General features: G+C 46.8%; 8 protein-coding genes across 8 annotated transcripts; 5 read left to right on the top strand and 3 right to left on the bottom strand.

Moving 5' to 3' along the window:
• Window positions 1-634: 634 nt before the first annotated feature.
• On the top strand, window positions 635-1,072 carry N7473_013108 (uncharacterized protein; the record flags this gene model as incomplete). Its single annotated transcript, XM_057159047.1, has 3 exons — window positions 635-702; window positions 758-888; window positions 954-1,072. The coding sequence occupies 3 exons, from the start codon at window positions 635-637 to the stop codon at window positions 1,070-1,072; spliced, it is 318 nt and encodes a 105-aa protein (XP_057003001.1).
• A 3,395-nt stretch (window positions 1,073-4,467) lies between these two features.
• On the top strand, window positions 4,468-5,417 carry N7473_013107 (DUF3431 domain-containing protein; the record flags this gene model as incomplete). The annotated part of the gene is given in 2 exon segments (XM_057159046.1): window positions 4,468-5,165; window positions 5,180-5,417. Coding segments are annotated over 2 exon segments (936 nt in total), but the record flags the coding sequence as incomplete, so codon positions are not given.
• Window positions 5,418-9,061: 3,644 nt separating this feature from the next.
• On the top strand, window positions 9,062-9,967 carry N7473_013106 (uncharacterized protein; the record flags this gene model as incomplete). Its single annotated transcript, XM_057159045.1, has 1 exon — window positions 9,062-9,967. One exon carries the CDS (start codon window positions 9,062-9,064, stop codon window positions 9,965-9,967), a length of 906 nt encoding a protein of 301 aa, XP_057002999.1.
• A 1,247-nt stretch (window positions 9,968-11,214) lies between these two features.
• N7473_013105 (uncharacterized protein) lies at window positions 11,215-11,400 on the top strand (the record flags this gene model as incomplete). Its single annotated transcript, XM_057159044.1, has 1 exon — window positions 11,215-11,400. One exon carries the CDS (start codon window positions 11,215-11,217, stop codon window positions 11,398-11,400), a length of 186 nt encoding a protein of 61 aa, XP_057002998.1.
• A 1,283-nt stretch (window positions 11,401-12,683) lies between these two features.
• On the bottom strand, window positions 12,684-14,679 carry N7473_013104 (putative MFS sugar transporter; the record flags this gene model as incomplete). Its single annotated transcript, XM_057159043.1, has 8 exons — window positions 12,684-12,889; window positions 12,946-13,006; window positions 13,056-13,212; window positions 13,275-13,369; window positions 13,423-13,614; window positions 13,672-14,081; window positions 14,135-14,224; window positions 14,286-14,679. The coding sequence occupies 8 exons, from the start codon at window positions 14,677-14,679 to the stop codon at window positions 12,684-12,686; spliced, it is 1,605 nt and encodes a 534-aa protein (XP_057002997.1).
• A 458-nt stretch (window positions 14,680-15,137) lies between these two features.
• On the top strand, window positions 15,138-16,611 carry N7473_013103 (uncharacterized protein; the record flags this gene model as incomplete). The annotated part of the gene is made up of 3 exons (XM_057159042.1): window positions 15,138-15,248; window positions 15,311-15,385; window positions 15,445-16,611. Coding segments are annotated over 3 exons (1,353 nt in total), but the record flags the coding sequence as incomplete, so codon positions are not given.
• A 1,081-nt stretch (window positions 16,612-17,692) lies between these two features.
• N7473_013102 (uncharacterized protein) lies at window positions 17,693-18,031 on the bottom strand (the record flags this gene model as incomplete). The annotated part of the gene is made up of 1 exon (XM_057159041.1): window positions 17,693-18,031. The coding sequence occupies one exon, from the start codon at window positions 18,029-18,031 to the stop codon at window positions 17,693-17,695; it is 339 nt and encodes a 112-aa protein (XP_057002995.1).
• Window positions 18,032-18,057: 26 nt separating this feature from the next.
• Window positions 18,058-20,117, bottom strand: N7473_013101 (uncharacterized protein; the record flags this gene model as incomplete). The annotated part of the gene is made up of 5 exons (XM_057159040.1): window positions 19,917-20,117; window positions 19,378-19,804; window positions 18,901-19,318; window positions 18,239-18,850; window positions 18,058-18,189 (listed from the first exon to the last, which is right to left on the bottom strand). Exons 1-5 carry the CDS (start codon window positions 19,957-19,959, stop codon window positions 18,058-18,060), a joined length of 1,632 nt encoding a protein of 543 aa, XP_057002994.1. The 5' UTR covers window positions 19,960-20,117.
• Window positions 20,118-21,720: the final 1,603 nt, after the last annotated feature.

The following is a 21,720-nucleotide window of genomic DNA, read 5'->3' as shown; positions in this document are numbered from 1 at the left end:
CCGAGGTCGCCACTACTCTTTGTCTATCTTGACCATTCAGCCTTCACCCTCACCTTGTGAAACATAGTCTTTGTGCGTAAATCTCCATGCATGACCAGTGAAATATTCGCCAGTCTGCAACACGGGTCACATAAGATGTTCCAATCTGACGTGAGCGATAAATTTCATAAAACTCCTATTATCATTAATTCACAATTAGTCTCCTCAAGGTCAGCACTAGTAGGAATTAGGGTTTCATGCGGCTTAACTCATTGAGACATCGAAGAATACATGACCAGTGGCAGCAACAGGAGTATGCTCGGCCGGCTAATGGCGTATGGTCGGACCAACCTTATTTATTAGCACTGCCACTAGTGGGATAAGAGCGGCCGCTAGTGGGATAAGAGCGGCCGCAGGTGGGATAGGAACGCTACCTCCCTATCCACGCTAACTCTCGGGGACGACCCTTGTCCCCGAGGCCCAATAGAACGACCATAGACCTGGAACCCCTGACGAGTTATTGCTTGCCTCCTTAGTATTCACTCTTCTCTGTCCGTATATATATGATGCAGAGAATCCCCAATGTAGGACCTTTACCAACCTTAAACAGCCGCAGAACTAGTATTTCAGCTTTTTGCAAGAAACGATTTATAGTATGGCTCGATTCACCCTTGCCCTCCTTGCCGCTTTACCAGCGCTAGTTTCGGCGCAAAGTTTCACGACGTGCGTATACTGCCCTTAGATAACATTATTCGGAAATTTCGTCTCACTCTCCCAGCTACCCCGATGTGCACTGTTCGCATGATGGTCACTGGTTTTCACTGGAAAGCGCATTGAACCCCAATACAGAATGGGCTGGTTTCCCTGATGGTACCAAATGTGTCGTGTTTGAGGGCATGGAAAAATATGGTAAGTGAAGGGAGACTGCAAGTTTGGTAATGGTGTCACTAACTGATAGTATTTTCTTTGTATAGAAACTGTTATCAAGTACACTGGTGGAGAAGTGGACTTTAAAGACTTCAACGGTGGCTATTTCACATGGACATACTCGTCGGGCATTCAGGGTGCCTGGATCGCTAGGTGGCGAAATTAGGGGGCTCCTTTTGGGACAGCCTAGGATATGGCTATCCGCCGATGAAGTTGGCCGCAGAAGCCTTGAATTTGCAAGAGTCACGGTCTGTTTATAGGAGGTAATGGCTATATTTTGAGTATAAGAACCAGAGTCAGCCTCGGAAGGATATCCAAAGGGACCGAGTGTCGCCAGTGGAAAGAAATCGGGTGATGACACTATTTGACTTACCACGAAAACGAACCCTGTCGAAATAGGTGTGGATAGTACACGTCCTCTTCCAGGCCATGGTATGAATATTAGTTCATTATTATTTAGAAGCTTTGAAAACACATACAGCCTCCGTAGTTGCAGCTTTTGAGTAAGAGACATGGTTTGCAGGGTTCTATATAATCTGTTGAGGTCTCAGCGGTCTTCAATGCCGCTGAGGCCTTAGTAGATAGTAGGTAGTCCTCCCTGAGGCACACTAGCCTCATACGGTAACGTGGGTCTTCGGGAAATGTGTATAGCACACTTCCGCTCAGAGGTTATATAGTTTAAGACATCTCTCACATATTACCCAATTGCTGGCATATGCTGTTGCTTCTCCTAGACCCTATCCCTCATCTCAACATAATCGATCCGATCATGTATAGGTGAATCGTACCGCGAATAAACACTGATAGGCCGACCTAATTGGGCTGACTAATCTAGGCGTATAGGCCGAAAAGTCGATAACGTAGTTCCCGGCTTACCTGATAACCCGGTTAACCCGATAACCCCAAAACACCATACTAAATGCAATTTTTTAGGTCATAGCATATCAACAACTAGAAGCATTTCTTTCTTTGATTTATAGTGTCATATAAATTCTGAGCACTAAAAACGGTGTAGCATGACTCAAATATTTTGAAAAGGGTTAATTACCTATATTACCAAAATTACACTCCGGTCCAGTGATGTAGATATATATATTAATATTATACCACTTGGAAAAATTTCTCGACCTAATAAATATACTTAGCATGGTATATCAAACACTACGGTATCCCTAAGATGACATTCTTGGCCTTTGGGGTTGAAATATGAAATTATGAAAAATCCCATTTAGTATGGTGTTTTGGGGTTATCGGGTTAACCGGGTTATCAGGTAAGCCGGGAACTACGTTATTCTGTGTACCCGCGGCCCATAATTTGGCGTATTTTAAGGCAAGAATTGCCTCTCATTACAGTGGCGTTCCAAGTACGATGGTCGGTGTCAATGATAATGTTAGCGTGGTACTTTCACCCCTTCTTCATGACTAATACCCTCTCCAACCGCCTTCCGAATAGGGATTAGGGCAATACCATATGTTTCAAACCCTTCCACCTAGCCACCTAGCCACCTACCTTCCTACCTACCTACCTACCATGGAGACTAATCACGAAAGATCCGATCATACCCCCCAGGCCCCCCAGGCCCCTCATACCCCTAGCCATAAAGCTAGTCGTGATCAGCGCATCGCAGCGCGTACACTGCGCGCTCAGGGGCTTACCTATAGCCAAATTGCATCAAAACTGGGCATTACCCAGCGTCAGGTCCAAAAGGCTTGCACTGATGAGAGGCCTACACCACGTAAGGCCCCTGGCCGAGGTCGAAAGCTATCAGAAGAACAGCTTGATGAGATAATCGAGTTTATCTCATCTTCGAAAGAGACACGACGGATGCCGTACTCTAGGGTTATAGAAGAACTACAACTCCCTATTAGTTCTGTCACCTTACGAAGGGCCTTAGCTAGACGTGGATATCATCGATGTAAGGCCCTTCGAAAGCCTCCTTTGTCCGACCGTACACGAGCACTGCGTCTAATCTGGGCGCTAGAGCACGTTAATTAGACGCGTGAGCAGTGGGAAAAGATATTATGGACTGATGAGACCTGGGTTACATCGGTCTATCATCGACGGATCTATGTTACGCGTCGGGCTGGTGAGGAATTTGATGATACTTGTATACGAGAGCGAATTTCTCGTGCACCTGGCTGGATGTTTTGGGGCTCATTCTATAATAATAAGAAAGGCCCTTGTCTATTTTGGGAGAAGGAATGGGGCACTATTACTGCTGCTCGATATACAGAGCGAATTGTGCCTCTTATCGACGGTATGGTTTCGCTGGCTCGCAATCATTTAGATCAACATCTAATTGTAATGCAAGACGGCGCACCATCTCATCGAAATCTCTTAACTATTGAGGAGCTTCACGATCGTGGGATATACCCTATCGACTGGCCACCGTATTCGCCAGATCTTAATCCAATTGAGAAGGTTTGGGATTGGATAAAAGATTGGATCGGTGATCGATATTTGAAAGACTATGATCGTAAGCTATCTTATGATCAGCTACGCGAGGCTGTGCGAGCTGCTTGGGATGCGATTCCTACAAGCTTTTTAGACCAGCAGATTGATCTGATGCAGAAGCGCTGCCAGGCTGTTATCGACGCGCAGGGGGGTCATACACCTTACTAGGCGGTAATATATTGTATTATAGTGGTTTAATTACGTGAAGTCGTAATAAAAGGGTGGCAGAATATTAGTCATGAAGTAGGGGTGGAAGTACCACGCTAACATTATCATTGACACCGACCATCGTATAATCGATCTGCTGTATACCCTAACCTCCACCACTACGCACAAACGGCCTACTTCTGCTAGTAGCTATCCGGTACTGGAGGTTGAACCGGCGGAAATTAGGTACTTATTGGTAATAAAGTTCCGGGGGCGTTGGATACTTTTGCAACCTTACTATGTATTAGCGCGTATTATTTTGTTTTCAAGTACAGGGGTCGCGGGATAGGCTAGTCCAGTCCGGTACTGACCGGTTTCATACCGTTTTTATCAATGAACTAATCCATCTATAGGTCGTGAGGTCGCTGAAAATGGTCTTTGTGGGGTTGATTCGGACTTCTTTCTTGATTTTTCAATGTTTTTAGTGAAAATTCAAAGCTTCTCGATTAAGACCAAGCTTCCCACACAGCGAGCCAACTAATACAGCGAACAAGCCAGCAAGCATAAAGAATCATTACGATATTATTGTGGAATTCTAGCTCGCCACCGACTTATGCAGGAGTCGTAGGCCTGATAGTTGGTAACAGACTATAATAAGGGGTCCTCAAATTCAACCAGTAAGGAACGGAGGGCACAGTAAGCAGCATTACTCAGAATCTAGAACCCTGAGGAGCCCCTGAATATGGTTGACTATTGCCCGAAGTATTGGGAAAGAACTGTTCTTCAATTTTCCTGCTGATGTTTTTCTACATTTGTGTCATATCAGTACGGGAGTCCCTTCATAGAATCAGATCAGTTAGGAACCTCTTTTTACGCCTATGGTGTATGCAGCTGCTGGTCTTTGATTGAGCGTTATCTCTACCACCGCTCCATAAAGGGGCGCAAATCAACCAGCCCCTATGAGTATTCCCACGGTCGGTCCTAGGCGACGCAAGCACATTGCCGGGCTCCTCGTTTTGAGCGTCTCAATTCTGCTTTTACTCAGGAATCTATGCTGGACACCTCCCGCTTCGTTCTCGACCGAAGTCCCTGGCCAAAGTCAGGAAGATTGCCCTCTCACTGTCATCCTTGCAGCGGTCCAACGGGACAATCTAACGGTGCTTGCACAACAATCTGGGATCCGGCTTGGTGATGACCTGGTCATCTACGTTGCCGATGACCCGAATGCGCCCATTCCCATGAATAAGGGTGACGAAGCAATGGTATATCTATCTTACCTGATCGATAACTATGACGCTCTCCCGGAATTAATGGTGTTTATGCACGCTGGAAGAACCTCATGGCATAATAATGCCATATTGCATTTCAAGTCTGAGCCGATGGTTCGGCGCCTCCGCAGGTCTTTTGTCCGTGATCAAGGATTTGTCAACCTGCTGTGTGACGAGAGCTTCCGCTGTGCCAATCTATTCAAGGCAACTGATCAAGGCTACCCATCGTATATACTGACTCGTGAGAGGCACGGCAAAGGAAGCTTAGAGAGCCAATATGATAAGTTCCAGGAGATATGGGATGCTATATTCCCAAGCCAGCCTATCCCATTGTCTCTGGGATGCCCTGACGGGGCGCAGTTTGCTCTAACGCGCCAGACTGCACGGGGGTGCCGCTGGATAGGCTTAAGGCACTGCGGCAGTGGATTATTGATACTCAGCTTAAGTCTTTCCAGGCTGGTGGCGTGTTTGAGCGCACATGGCATATGATATTTCAAGGGACCTCAAACTCCGTTGCCTGTTATATTCCGCATGAGTGCTTCTGCTCCCTATATGGCATTTGCTTTGGAACCATAAGCTCGAGCCCAGACACCTTGCTGAACGAGGCCACCAGCTCTGGAAACGAGATTTACGAAATGTCTCGTAAGCTGGGTAGAATGCGGTACTTAGGTGACCAAAGCCCATCTTCCGTGATAGACAGTGAGCTTGCAGGTATCTCAAAAAACGAGATTGGTCCAGGAAAGGCAGGGCTCCTTGAATACATGGCGATGTTGGAGGCCAATATCACAAGACAGACACTCGACTTGGATGCGTTGGTAGGGAAAGCATCGATACAAACGATGTAACGGCAAAGTCATCTGATGGAGATCCGATAGAGATCTCCCTCGAGGGAATCCCCCGGTCGGGATTCTCCTAGAGGATGATTTCAGGGCCAGGTTGATTGTTCTGCTTCGGCCTATTTAGGCCTTCCCTTCCTTTGTTCCCTTTCTTCTGCAGAGATAGTTCTCCATGTCTTCGAACTAGATTGTTCCTCTCTCTTCCCTGCTTCCTTGCGTAGTGGCGATAGATCGCTATCATCATCCCTGTTGCAAAATACGTATCCGTTAGGCAATTCAGCAGTGCATCCTCAGAGTCTGACAAAACCCCATTTTCAGCTATGACTTTCTCAGATATGGTGTGATAATGATGATGAGTTCATTCGCGGATCTGTTAGGCGGTTACGGTGGCCAGTAGCGGCCACCTTTGGAAAGTGGCGTTTTTTTCTCCATTTTCGACGGCAGAAAACCCACTACGCCACATAGCTGCCTGACTGCCTGAAGAATTACATAAGGAATTCTGAATTGGCCAATCAGAGGCCTCCATTTTCATCGATTTTGATGGCCCATAAGTCATTCGATTTGAGCCGATTAAACCCCACAACTTATTTGATCAAAATATTACGCAAATGCAATTTGAACTGACGATTTGAATTGACAGATAAAATGATAACTACCCCTTCCACGAAGCACCCTCCCCCTCTAAATCCTCCTGCGCACCCTTCGCTAGCTACGTCGAACAGGAGAAGCAGCCCGCTAGCGTCTCTTCGACGATTTTGCTCGCCTAATCGGAGCAACTGCAGCAACCTCATCCTCACCCTGACCAGGGGCCACTAGAGCAACCGGAGCCACCGAAGGGATCCGGAGGATATCCTCAAGAGAAGGCAGGCCTTCCTCCTCATCCTCAGCGGAGGCCTCCGGTCTCTGAATCACCACGTATATACAGCGTCGTCGAGTTGCCTTGTTAACGGAGGATCGCTCACAGAAGTCACCGTATATTTCAATATCAGGATTAGAATCGCTGATAAAATCAGGACAAAGCGGTCCTTTGCCCTTTCGCTGAACCCCACTAGCAAGAAGATATTGATCTCCAGACTTCTAAGTATAACCAGATTGTTCTAAAGCCCTTCGGTCGAGGCTGTGAAGGAGCTCAGATCCAAACATTGGATACTCACGTATATCTTATCAGTAGGGAGTTTATAGAAGAGGCATCCTAGAAGTAGCCATAAAATTAGTAAGTAGATAGTCCTAAGGGCCTCATCGAGGCCTCATTAAGGCCTTATCAGAGAAGAGCTTTATACTTACCTTAAAGCTCCACGATGTCCTTTCTACTCTCTTAGAAGTAGAAGGTAACAAAAACTTAGATTTTCCCTTCCACTTTCTTTAGAGGTTGCTTATCGCTAGTTTCGCGAGATATCCAAGCTAACCGAGCAGCATTTGCAGTTCCGGCAACCGAGGAAAGGTAGGAGAATCGCGCATTTGAATGTAACTAGGCAACTAAGCTACTTAATACTAGCGTTAAGGGTACTGTAGGCGTTAGCGTCGATTCAGATTGAACCGGCGATCCTGATACGCTTCGTGTAAGTGTTACTGCTAACCCTGAAGCTAGGAGAGTAGAAATCGTATCGTGAAGAGCGCTTAGAGGCCTTAGAAGAGATATTTCTGAGGAGACGACGATAAGGCAACGATACGATAGTAAAAAGAAAAGACGAAAAGTAAGGGGGATCGAAAGGTATCCGAATCTTAACGGGGCACCTACGAAAATTTTGAAACGGACTAGGTATATGAATAGATTCTATCACCGGGAAGATATATAATCATACTTACCTTACGAATCTTTGCTTCTACGCCTACTAAAGGCCTCTTCGAGGTCTTAAAGAGGCCTCTAGCGACTAAGTATATACACTGTCAACATGTGGATGTGCGATACCCCGCACTAAGCGTGTTGATAAGCGATACACATCGGACCAGTCGGATAATCACCACTACACAATGCGATGATAAGATATCAACTATCTTATCAAATGGAAAGAACAACGAGTTTCCTAACACTCTCGTATTCCCCCATGTTACTCTGAGTTTTATCAGTCTTTTTCCTTGACATTCTGCCATGTATCCAAAGTTATAAATACTGCCTGTTTCCCTAGTTAAATAAAACAAGTTTGAGACCATTTTCACTCACGAATAGAGCTCAAGGCAATTCTGATTAAATTGTGTTGACCCTCCACTGTTCAACCTGTTCACTGCCGACTCACCTCTACTGCACTTTCGTCTCTCTTCCATAATCGTGGTATTCGATCGACCTGTGTGCGCGTCTAAGCACACCCCCTAGGGTTTATGCACACGGCGTAAATCCGACAGATACTATCTCGACGGTTCTTCTAGCTAGGAGCAGCGAAAGACGTACAACGTTTCCTCTAGAACTGTATAGTTTATAGACGACGCTCTGTATAGCAAGACACAAAGTATAGGTTATTAAAACTACTAGTAATCCCCTAGCGAATCTAGGCCGAAATATTAGTAGACTTTATCACCGAGTTACTACCCTTTAATCCTACAGGAGTAACGAATTGTATAGTAATAATAGACCAGTTAACGAAGGGCGTAATTCTAATCGGAATAAAGAATATAATAGCAAAAGATATAGCAGAGGTGTTCCTTACATACTTCTATATATATTATAGGGTGACGCTGTTGGGACCTAGTCGAAATGCTGGCCGCACCTAGTGGGGCCTGATTTCTGCCTGATTCCTGCCAAGCCTTTCACTCCCGTTAATTACCAATTTAACCCCATCGGGTAACGGTCTTCCACCTGATAATTCTAGGATATTATATGACATTTAGGTAGAACTAGCTATCAGATTAAAAGATGCAAAAGATCCGACCGAAAAATATCAAGATTTGCCGGCAGAACACCATAGCTAGACGGAAAACTAGATTATATAACGAGAAATCCCTTCTAATCACCTAACCCTTTTATCTCTGCTTCTGCTCCTTTGGCAGCATTTCGGAATCCGCGGACCCTATGGGATGACCAATCGTTCCCCACTTTCTTCATCTATTCCATAAGATTGACACTTTGCTTCGTAATACTGATGTGGAAGAATTGATGATTGTATATGAAGATTGCTAATCAGCCTTGAGAGTAGATTTAGTGGCAAAGTCGAATTCAAGCAAAATCTCCACGCTGTATTACCTATTTCGGCGAAGGCTGACCCTTTTTCTCGATCCCAGTATGTTTCCATTTATTACTATAGAAACCGCTGAACCCTCTTCCAATTCCATGCTTTTTTTCTGCAAGCACTTCCTCATTCTGTCACCCTGCTAAGAATCGCTCAAACCTCCCACCTGTCCTCTTTGCTCATCTTACCTTTCCTTTTCTTTCACTAAGTATTCGGTCTGTGAATACTGGTGTGGTCAGCCTACCTTGAAATCATACTGGTTGTGCAACCGGAAACCAATTTGTCAACATGCGCTTAGCAGTCGCAGGGTCGGGTGATCTGGCCTGTTATCTCGTCGAGGAGTTCACCGCAAAGGGCCATGATGTGGTGGTATTATCCCGCAGCCTGAAACCTCGACTGAATGGTCTGCCAAAGGTGACACAGGCGGTAATTGACTACTCAGTGGAGTCAATCCTTAATGCGATTTCGGATTGCGAAGGCATGATCTCTACGATTCTCGACTATTCAGAGGGGTATGTAAATGTACACCTTGCCCTGATAGAGGCGTGCAAGCAGAGCCGTATCTGCAAGCGCTTCATCCCCTCTGAGTTTGGGGGAAACCTTGAAACACACCCCCATCAGCCCGAGTTCTACTTCCGCACACGCGAGCCTGTACGGAAAGTGCTTCGTGAGCAAGCCGAGTTGGAGTGGACATTGGTTTCTGTGGGCTGGTTGATTGACTACGTCGTCCCGAGCAAAAATCGATATCTCAAAGATATTGGGCCTGCGTTTCCAATTGACGTCGCCAATCAAACAATGGTCATCCCAGGCACTGGACGCGAGCCGTTCAATGTCACATGTGCCCGGGATGTAGCGAAGAGTCTTGTCGCTTTGTTGGAAAGCGCCAAGTGGGACAAATACACCTACATCACCGGGGAGAAGACAACCTGGGCAGAAATTAGTCGCACCTTCACTGAGAAGTATCCTGCGCTTTCTGTATCTTATAAAGACGTGACGGAGATAGAGCAGGAGGCGATGAGTGGAGGTGAGGGCGCTATTTTCGCTGAATATCAACTTTTCTCTGTCACGGGAGCAGCTTGTTTTGATGATGCCACGGTCCAGGATCAAAGGGAGAGATATTTTCAAGGGATCCAATTTCGAAAAGCCCAGGATCTCCTTGAAGCCGTCGATAAGGACGACCAGATCATAGTTTGATTGTTGTCAACCCATATGGGTTGTTGCTCCAATTGCAACCAGCGGTGTGCATCATGACAAATTCATGCATGTATATAAGGCAACACTTTTGTATGGCGACCACCAACCACATCGGTTGAGATTGGGCAGCAGGGAATTACAACATCCTTGGCCTGCCACTATACTGTAAGCTCGGGGGTATTTCAACCCCCCCGAGCGCCCTCATTTTCATGGTTCTTTTCAATCAATCATTCAATCAATTCAATATCAACCGCCCCTTTCCGATTCCGTTGCTTTGATTAGCCCTTTCCAAGTACTCCGTAGCTGTCACATTGTTGATAACTGTATTTGAGAAGCTTCATGGTCACAACGCAGTACACAGCTTTCTTTAAATCTATCATCAAATCTAGATATGTATATTTTGTCATTACCGGAATCGCTCCTGTTAGTTTAACACCACGTGGCACTCATTAATCATGATCCGATCCAACCGTTGTACTATGCGCTGTCGGGCCACAAAATACACAAACTCGTCATTCTCCACGCTATCGGGCGTGATCAACACAATAGTTACGCTAAATAGTGCCAATCTTGGCTGGCCTCTCTAGAACCCCCCTACCTAGTCTATTCCAAATAAATGTCACTAAGTTAACCTAGAATTGTAAAGATACTCTATAAGTCAGGATAGAGGCCTGTCAACCAAAGAAATTAAGTCAATTGCTCCGAAAGGTCAAAGACTGGTTCCCAAAGAATGTAAACTCTACCATAGATCAATTTATATACAGTTATATCGCTCAAAACAGGAAGGAGATGTATCCTTAGTAGGGGAATGAGAGCGGGGAAACACGATGCTTGTGTAACCTCTACAAGGGCCTTCCTTGCAGGAGTCCGTACACGTACTAGCAGTGAGGCTCTAGTGAACCTCCACCGAAAGCTTGGAGGCTTACCAGGGTCCTGGTAGCCTAAGGCACCGGCATTTATGGATAACCTCATGTCAGCTATATCGTAACAAGAATATATATCCTTACTATATATATTTGAATCTACTAAGGATGAAATACTAAACCCGATTTCTTCTAAAGCTCGGTGGTAGTCACGTGACGGGGATAGCCTTGCCTAGTAGAGGGGCCCTTCACCTACCTGCTATTTCTTCCCTAGGTAAAATATCTTACAATCCGTTCAATAAGTTTCCCGACACACGCTAAAATTTTAGCGCGTTTTCAGGAAACGCGTTCAACCACCTATTTGATTTCTTCTACCATGCAACCATGGTTCGCTGTTTCGGCACCGAAATCAGTGGTAATCGCAGACTAAAGGCTGAACTATCCACTGAGCAGCGATCGGCTATAATTATAGCTCTAGAGGGTGGAGGATCGCCTACCGTGCTCGCTACCCAATTCGGCTGCGCACGCAGTACAATCTACGATACTTTGAAGCGCTTTCAGCAACACTAATCGATTGAATCCGTACCTCGTAGCGGTCGGCCTAGCGTAATTAGCTATCGGGCTAAACGCCAGGTATATCATCTTGCTCGCCGAAATCCCCAGTGGAGCTATATCACCCTTGCATCGCAATCACATCAACCTCTATCAAAATCAACAATTCGATCGATTCTACTAGGATACGGTCTTCATAAACGCCGTGCGAGGAAGCGAATCCCTTTATCTGTTCTTGGTGCACGACAGCGATATCGATTTGCTTTAAAATATTGAGGATTTCGCGCGTGAAATACGTGGATCTTTTCTGATGAATGCTCCGTTCAAAGACACTCTAAATCAACCGGTTCTGGTGGCGAATGGGTCTGGCGATTTTGGTCTGAAGCATATAGGCGTGATTTAGAGAACCTAATCCCTCGTGTACGCGATATTTTTCAGATGGTATGGGGTGCTATATGGCTTGGTGGTCGATCTGAATTAGTGGTTATGGAACGGGATAAAGAAGCACCTCGGCAAGGATATGCAGCGAATTCCTATATCGCTGCGCTCGACGAGGGTCTTATACCGATCTATACACCTGGAACTATCTTTCAACAAGATAACGACGATTCATAAATCGAATATGGTGAAAGATTGGTTTGAAACGCATAGCATTGAAGTACCGATTGGCCCGCACACTCGCGTGATATGAAACCGATTGAACCGGTCTGGCGCATGTTAAAATCAAATTATTTAGCATGTTTCCAGAGATAATTGGCAGTATTTCATAGAGTGTTTGAAAGCTGCTTGGAATGCATTAGATCAGGGCAAGATTGATAGCCTGATTCTTAGTATGCCTAGGCGTATAGCTGCATTGCGCAAACCAAAGGGGTGGTATACTAAATATTAGTTAATTCTAGTAAACCAGATTCAGTTCGCTACATTTTGATCGTATTATTATAGTGATTAACTAGGTGGTTGATGTAGAAATACTGCTTAGTAAATCATGGTGCGCACCAATTGGATATCAACAAGTCTGAATTGCTATAAAGCCCGTATCTGGCAATTTATGTGGGCATAATAATGACTAATACATGCGGATTAATACTAACTTATCTCAGTTCTCCGGGATCCACTGCTGGCTGCCTCTGTTCCGTCATTTAGGCTGTGGGATTTAGATCTCTGGGCATGGACACCACAAAGGACGATAGAAGTTGACTACCCTCGAGGATCAGTCAGTGTAATTGGATAGACGAACTCAACTTCAATCTTGCTAAACTCTCTTACCTTGGTTCAATGAATTGCATTGCAGATTCAGAGCATCAAACAATCCTCTGCTCCTCCGGTTTCTCAAATAATGTCAACTGATTCTTAGTAGAATCAAGGTGATCATTCGTTTTGACTCCATGTTCCACCAGGACATCACCGTGCAGAGCATATGCCTGCTCCATCTTCCAGTAGAATGGACTAGGGGTGGAAAAGAGTGCTTCAATCGATTCTAGGGAACGGTTGCGGGTTTCAGGGTAGACTATAACTGTTATTAGATTTGGTCTTTCCAATGCTCTTATTCGTACAGGAACGTACAGAGATACACGATGGGTATCCAGATCAAATTAAGGACAGCGAAGAGAAAATACGTGCGGCTCTGGAAAAAATTGGTCAGCGTCATCTACAACAGGATGGCTTGATCTTACCTTCATGGCGTCGAACATAATGGGATTGACCAAAGTGGTCATGCCCACCCCAATAGCCCACCCTGTGATGCCGAAGCCATTGCCTTGGGCTCGCAAGTCAGAGGGGAATATTTCCGTGGGGACCAAAAACGCGACAGTGCCCCATGTAGCAGCATAACTGTTAGAAGACGTCAGATTTGCGTAGGTAAACAAGATAACGATCGGAAGTGTTTAACTAACCCAATATTGAACAAGAACAACATAGTAATAGCCGCTGGGGCATAATGAGCAGCCATGCTAGGATTATGCAATGAGCCCTCGTAGACAGCTCCAGCCTGGGATTTAGTTAGATATAGGCACCGCAATTTCCGTGGAAGTAAAGACATACAATCATATTGACAGCAAATAGCACTGCTGCACCACCCATAAGACAGACACGGCGACCTAGGCGATCGACGATCTGCGCACTTATTATGGTACCGACGATGCCAACTGTGTTAAGCCCCCCAGCCAGGCCATTCTGCTTGATGGTGCTGTATCCTGCCTGGTGCAAGAGAACTGGTGAATATGCAGTGACAGCCTGGATTCGTCAAGGTTAGAGATCGATATAGAGTAATGCTGACGGGAATGAAAATACCGTAATACCTGTCCAAGAGGCCATGATCTGAAGCCAGATACACAGCCAAGCCCGCCTGCCCAAATTTGGATGCTGCTTTCCACTCCTCCCGAGCAAGATCTTTAAGAATTGGATAGGTGAGCTGCGCTGGCTTTCACCTGCCAAGGTAACAATCTCCAAGTATTCCCGATCAATTTCCTCTGGACTGGCCTTATGACTACGAATATGCTTCAATAGCTCACGCGCCTCTTCTATCCGACCAACTGAAGCGAGATACCGTGGGCTATCCGGCAGCATCTTTATGCAGCAGGCAAGAATCAGGGCAGGGAAACATTGGAAGGCAAGTAAGAACCGCCATCGCACGTCTGAGTATCCGTTCTCGAGGAAGGCAAGGCCGAAGGATATCCAGTATGCGACTGAAATTCCTAGGTCTGGAAAGTATCAGCAAGGCGGTCCCAAATGGAAGATATCCAGATCCGCTTACAGTTGGCAATGAAGACATATCCCAGGAACCCGCCGCGGTGATCTGCAGAAGAGGTTTCCGACACCAAGACCGGGGTGATTCCAGTTAAGGCTGCACCATTACGGGTAAGAACAAGGTAGAAACAACATCGGATGCGGTATAAAGAGCTCACCTCCAGTACCAATGCCCGTCACCACTCGAGCACAAATCATAAAGTCTGAGTTCTGAGCGGCAGACTGTAATGCGCCGCCCACTAAGGCAAATAACGCTCCTGCCAGCAGGCCATTGATTCGACCAACTCGGTCAGCCAACCATCCTCCAGCAAAGCAGCCGAAGATGGCACCCAGGTAGTAGACACTGACAATTCCACCTTGATGCTTGGTGTCTGTCACAGTGCCATCTGGCTTCCCAATGCCGACCTCTGTCACGTACATGGGCGAGGAATTAACGCCCCCCATAACGCCCTGATCATAGCCCTCAAAGAATATAGAAATCAGCGAGAACACTTGGATGGTGACATTTAGCTGTCGCGGCGAGAGCCGCTTCCAGAGCGTTGTATAGCCCATGTTTCGTTGTTGCTCTGCTCTAGCTCCAACATCGAAAATATGGGGGCTCGCACTCCCTTATAAAGCATAGCATTCGCCCCCAGTCGATCAGGATTCAGAATGGATCTCAACCTGGAGAAGCGGGGACCCCAGGGGGGGATGTCCAAATCATTTAGGCGCGTAGCCGTATCATGTCATAGAAATAATCCTAAACTTTGAGTCTATTTCATCCGCATCGGCTTTTTCCCGGCTTTCGCTCGGCATCTCAGTGGCAACGGCGTGGAGGCAAAAAGCGTCCTGCCGTTCTCCCGTTTAACCGACCGTTTAGCATTTTTGCCGTTGAGGCTAACAGAGATCGACTATATATCGTGCTGGCGAGGCTTCATCATTCGGCCGGCGATGAAACTCAGTCCTGTTTAATACTCCTGTTAAATACGACCTAATCCCCACTCGCTATTCTCTCCAAATACTTTTGACAGAGCTATTTGATTCTCCGGTACAAATCAGTTCTGGCTTCGGATATGGCCGACAGCACTGGCGATCAAACCTTGGATCTGACCGTCCTTGGTCTGAACAGCGGGACATCGATGGTGAGTGATTTCTCTAGCCTCCTGATCATAATCAAGGGAGATAAAACTTACAGTGAATGAAGGATGGCATCGATTGTGCCCTCTGCCGCTTCCGTCAAGACACTCCGGAATCGGCGATGCACTTCGAGCTGTTGAAGGTAATTATTTCTTATAATTTCCACCACTTTCATAGTAGATAATTAACATTAGCTTGCAGTATGGAGAGATCCCGCTGGAGTCCGTCATTAAGAAGCGGGTGATGAACATGATCCTGCACAACCAAACCTCGCCGTCTGAGTTATCCGAAGTGAATGTCATCCTGGGCGAGACGTTTGCATCGGCGGTGCACCAGTTCTGCAAGGACTACAACGTCGATATTGACTCGATCGACGTGTTAGGCTCCCACGGCCAGACGATCTGGCTGCTTTCTATGCCCAAGCCAGGCGAGACTCGAAGCGCACTAACGATGGCCGAGGGCTCATTCCTGGCCTCGCGAACCGGTATCACCTCAGTGACGGACTTCCGTGTGAGCGACCAAGCTGCCGGACGCCAGGGCGCTCCGCTTATTGCATTTTTTGACGCCCTACTGCTACACCACCCGACTAAGTTGCGTGCGTGCCAGAACATCGGCGGTATCGCCAACGTATGCTTTATCCCACCAGACAGCCACGGCGGCGTTAACGAAACCTACGACTTTGATACCGGCCCAGGCAATGTTTTTATCGACGCCGTGGTACGACATTACTCTAACGGCGAGCGCGAGTATGACAAAGATGGCGATATGGGTGCGCGTGGTACAGTCGACCAGGAGCTCGTCGATGACTTCCTACGCCACCCGTACTTTGGCCTAGACCCGCCTAAAACTACCGGCCGCGAGGTTTTCCGTGACACTATTGCTCATGAATTTATCACTAAGGCTGAGGCTAAGGGTCTTAGCCCGGATGATGTGGTCGCTACGATCACCCGAGTTACGGCCCAGGCTATTGTAGACCACTACCGCCGTTATGCCCCCAAAGACCTAGAGATCGCGGAGATATTCATGTGCGGTGGCGGTGCATATAACCGTAACATTACATCATTTATCCAGAAGGAGTATCCCAACACCCGTATCATGATGCTAGATGATGCTGGAATTCCCGCTGGCGCCAAGGAGGCAATCACTTTCGCCTGGCAGGGTATGGAGGCCGTGGTGGGCCGCTCCATTCCTGTTCCCACACGCGTGGAGACTCGTCAAGAATATGTCCTTGGAAAGGTGTCTCCGGGAAAGAATTACCGCAAGGTCATGCGCCAAGGTATGCTCTTTGGTGGTGGTCGCGATCATCTCTCCCCGGTGACGGAGCTAGTCAACTATATCGATGGCAAAATTTTCAACAACAAGTGGTAAATAATGGCTTCAGGGAGAAAAAATAGTGGTAATTATTGGAAATTTCTGTGTAAAACTGGTTGGGTGCATTAGAATTCGGATTTCATGTCTACATATAACCATAAAAGATTACACGCAGCCGGCGAATGCTTTTCTGATTAGTTCTTCCGCCATATTACAAAATATTTATTATCTCGCAAGCAGCGCCGCGTACATTCCCATCGATCAGCTACGTCACGGAGAGAGCTGTCTGTTGTATGTCATCCTCGGTAATGCTGACATCAAGCCAGCTCTGGCGGAATGGATCTCCTTGTTGCAGCTCAAGGGCTAGTAGTGAGCCCAATCAACCCCTACCTGGTTTCCGGCCCTAATCACCCTTTAGCTCCCGGTGCTAACGTGGACTTTCCCGCCGTCAACATCAAAAGGCATGGCTGACCCCATGGGTTCTGTATCGGGCACTCTTGCTCAGCTCTCGACGCGAACTTCGCACCTACGGCATTTCGCGGCCTTCGGTGTCCGGGTAGAAGTGGTGGTTTACCGCGTTGCCGCGTGGCCAGGTCGCAGTCTGGTTTCACTATCCATCAAATGCCAGTATCCGTCATATGCCAGCCACGACCCAGGATGCCAGGCGGTAGCATTTGTGAGGAGAGTAGTAGACATCGAACCTTCGAACCTGAATAGGAAACCAACTCAGTTCGTTACCCTCCTCGAAGATGCCAGAACGTGTGCCTAGAACGAGAGCACGCCATGATCTGCCCATCTAATCTATGATATATTCAGCTTCCTCTTTTTGAAAAGGCAAATCCAAGAACTATACCACTGAGGGACGCAATCCGGTGTTTCATACGAGATCTTCCGAGAAATGTTAATTATAGTATAACGTAATCAATTGAGGTGTGAGCCTGGCAGGTCTATTGAAGGGTTTGAGGAAATAGAAATAAATAATCTCGGACAGAGTGTCGTTGTCTTTAGCCTCATGGCACAATCATACGTAGTGCAATAAGCATCGGATAGTAGAACATCAAATACAGCTGCATTCATGTTGCACCCAGTTGCTGTATAATATGCCAAATCATAGATCCTCGCCAACCAAAAAATGATATTATTCGAACGGCAAAGGCAGAAATACCTCGGCACTGCGAGAATCCAACGGCCATGGCCAATCTGAGAGGAGTTCTGGTGGCAGCTGAAACTGGGACATCTGGTCCAGGCCAGCACCGGGCGAGGCTCCGACGGCGGGGGTGCCTTGTCCATACGCGGAAGGAACAGCAAGTTCAGGATCTGCGTTCATTATCTGCGTCGCGTCACTTGGTGAAGTTAAATCCACGGGAAGTGAGGTACGCATGTAGCCGTCTATTCGGTCAACCTGGGACCGCAGCCGTTCGCCGGCACCAGAAGCACGATGTAGGCCCATTTCGAGACGTTGTAAGAGACCCGCCATTTCAAGGCTGTTTGCAGATATATCAGCTAGGGCTTAAATGGATACCACTGAATGAGCATAATGTACAGTAATGTGCGAGCTCGCGTGTAGGATACTTCAGACAAATTGCCTTCCATAACAGAGCCAAGAATGTAGCCAATTCCGCCGAGGTGATGGAGCTGGGATTTATCAGTATATATTCCAGAGAAGCATGGAGGCTGCAAATACCAAAGGGGAGCTGATAGCTTTCAAGTACTCGATGGGTACACTCGAAAAACCGCTCAACAGCTCGCCCGCTACATCACATTTCCTCTCCACCCCAATTTCCTCGGTAGACAAGAGCACCATCCGCAAAAGTTGTAGCGTCGCCTGGATGTTGGCTGACTGGAACCCGAATAAATTCTTAGACATGTCTCCTGTGATGGGCGGCGTTTCCCGAAACTGTGACGGAAGAGCTGAGTACATAGTAAGTACCTGCTCCATGACCGCCGGCTCTGAGATGGATAAACGATTAAAGAGAGGCCAAACTTGTGTCATCCCATTAGCCGAAGAGAAGCGGCGTCTATTGCCATCGACTATGTGCTCAAGAATGCGGTAAAGGTCTGTAGTGAAGTTCCAACCACGCAGCCAGGGTACAGGCTGGCGGGAGACGACAGTAACGTTGCCAGTTAGAGGCGAGTTCAATCCCGGGGATATAGACGGCACGCCATAGCCGCGGTTTGTAATGAATTCGTCGTCCAATTCGCTAGGATAGCGCACTAAGGAATGGGCTTCACGATGTCGAATAACGCCACCCCATACAACACTTGAATAAATATCAAGCGTATAAATAGACCAGAACTACCAATATGGTCAGTATAGCGACCACAGAGAATGGGTATATTCCGTACAAGTCGCCGTCGCTCCTCCGTCTGAATTGGATTCAAGTCCTGTGGCCAGAACTTTTCGTCATACAGGCCATCCAATGAAGTTAAGGTGTGGTAAAGACCGAAATACTTCTGCATATTTTTGATCTGGCCATTTTGAATGCTGGCGATAGCAAGTATGGCACACGCTCGCATATAATGAATACCTTTGGCTGCGACAAGGTCCCGAGGAATCGAGTCCCTAGCAGCTACAAAGAAAGTCTCGGACGGTGGATCTATAAGCTCTTCTCGGTCCCAGCGATTAGAGTACAACGCACCGTCACGTACACGACCAGCGACCAAGGAGCAGACAGCCATCGTGGATGCAAAGAACCCTTGGTTGCAAAGATGCTTCTTGCTGTTGACCTGCTCTACGAATGACGGCATGTGAAACAAGGGAAATCTAGAGATGATAAGCTCAATTAAGGCATCCAGACGCAATTCGGGGCTCATCATACATACATTGGATAGACGATCTCGAAATAAAGATGGACTAGCTTCCTTATTTGCCGGTCACAAGTAATGGCAAATGCTTTCCAAGAATCGTGAAGCACCCCATCATGGTCATCTCCCTCGGCTGTTGGCCACCCCTGGTTTAAGGTAGACCAGGGATCAGCGGAGACCGACGCGCAGTATGGACTGCGAGAAATCGAAGAGTCGGAGGCTCTTCTGTCACTTGCAGTCACTGCCTCTGTGGGAATATTATGACTGACTGGTGCTCTCACAAACTGATGATTGCGACCACTTGCCCGGGTGCCAGCCTTGACACCCCGGCGTTTTGCGGGACGATCAAAGGTACAGGGCACATCAAAGTCCACGCAATTCCGACAGCGTGCTGAAGGGTCCTCGCTCTGGCTGCATTTGATGCTGCGTTTGTTGCAAAAGTCGCCTGCATAAGTTGCGTACTTAGCAAATGCAGGCCTTATAACCGGGGTTTAGGCCACCAAGCTAATAAGTGCAGAACTTCAGAACAAAAAGCAATCAAATGTAGGGGAACCTACAGGCCATGGAAACGCGCTGAAACTTCCGCGGTTTTTGCGACATTTAGCCATCAGACAACTCCTGATTAGGAGGAGCGCGGTATTCAAGGAAAATTGTAGCGGTTTGACGAGTTGCGCGGAGATTGACGTGAAATGCTCGTTGGGTGCGTGACCTGTGAAGACAGGGGAAAGCGGTGGGAATAAAGAGTGAAGAATGTGAAAAAGGTCCTGTTAACTAAACGAGTGCCATTCAAAACCTGACGCCGGATTATCTCGGACGAGCTAGTTAAAATAGGAGCGGTAAGTCCGAGGGGCAAAACCACACCCCGGGGCTTTGATTCAGCGGTACACTTTTACGTAGTTCACGACCGAACGGATCACACGGCCGAGCGGATCACCCAAAAAACACCATACTAAATGCGATAAATTACAACTTCATATATTAACAACCAGATAATTTTATGATGAAATATCAAGGGTTCATGATTTAAATAGTATTTCTAGCTCACTGAAACATTTCAAGGAAATTAATTAAAGTGTTGATAGAGATATGTACATTCAAGTTTGAAAGTGCAAAAATACGGTGTATTTTATGGTAACGTATCTAAATGATAGTCTAAATGGCTTAAAAATCTATGTGAGTTATTCCGGTGTCTCACTAAATGCATGCTCTAAGATTCTAATCGGAAAAACTCCTGTTGGTTGAAATATAGATGAACCAAAAGATGCTATTTACTATGGTGTTTTAAGGTGATCCGCTCAGCCGTGGAAGTACACTTCTTCGCATCCGTCTTCAATATCTAACGGAAGATTGATATGGCCCAGGCTCTTGGTTGGCTTGCTCAATACAAAAGGTGAGAACCATCAATATGCCAAGGCAATCCTATATTATTCAATCTAGTCAAGTTTGTTTTTCCGAAATGCGCAGTAAGATGGCTATTGTCCTGCCATGGTCTACCCACATTTTGCCTTATAGTTACACAGTCTTGGCCCTCCTACCAAGATTTTTTTTATTCTGGAAGAAAGTTAAATTCTTACATGACCTAAGCTCCTAGTACTGTGTGGGTAGTCCCTTCCAATAGTAAAGGTGTGATCGTTCAATGCTGACAGTCTCACTCCGAAATTGCCGAAGCATCTTAACGTGGTTCTTTGCGTGGTGCTTAATGCAATGGATGCTTTGCTAGGGCTTCCTTTTTGCTCAATAGATTGGCTTTGGATGCAACTATACCAGCAGCTTTTTCCAAGGTAACAATGACTCAATTTGATCTTGACTTAGTGCTGATCAATACTCAGAGCGCTTCCCCTTGGCTGTTCAAGTAATTCCTGGTCTCTTGCTTGCAACGGGTGTATGGTTCCTGCAAGAGTCACCTCGTTGGCTGATGGAAAAGGGCCATCATGATAAGGCCCGAGAAGCACTCTACAAGACCCATGGCGATGGAAACAACGAGAAATATCTTCAGCTCGAGTATCGTGAGATCCACGATACCTCGTGGCGGAAAAAACCGTTGCAGTTCAATTCGCTCATGGACGGGACTCACCACGAGGCCGTCTTGGAGAAGACGAGTCCTTGTTGGCTGCGGTTTCCAGGTCTTCGGTCAACTGTCTGGCGTGAATTTCATCAATTATTATGGCGTGACTATCTACAAGATTATTGGGTTCTCCTGCCGTGATTCTCTGTTGATCATTGGTCTGTGGGGGTCGCTATCCCTCGTTGAGTGCTCGATCGCTCTCTACTTCATTGAGAAACTCGGCCGAATCAAGCCTATGATCTTCTTTGCAGCCAGAATTGCCTGCGCTCTCGTGATCAATTCAGTTCTGAGCCAGT

Source organism: Penicillium subrubescens, assembly GCF_028828155.1.
Source record: "Penicillium subrubescens strain IBT 31985 chromosome Unknown utg000011l_segment0_segment0, whole genome shotgun sequence".
NCBI lineage: Eukaryota > Fungi > Ascomycota > Eurotiomycetes > Eurotiales > Aspergillaceae > Penicillium > Penicillium subrubescens.
This window is presented reverse-complemented; position numbering and strand designations above follow the sequence as displayed.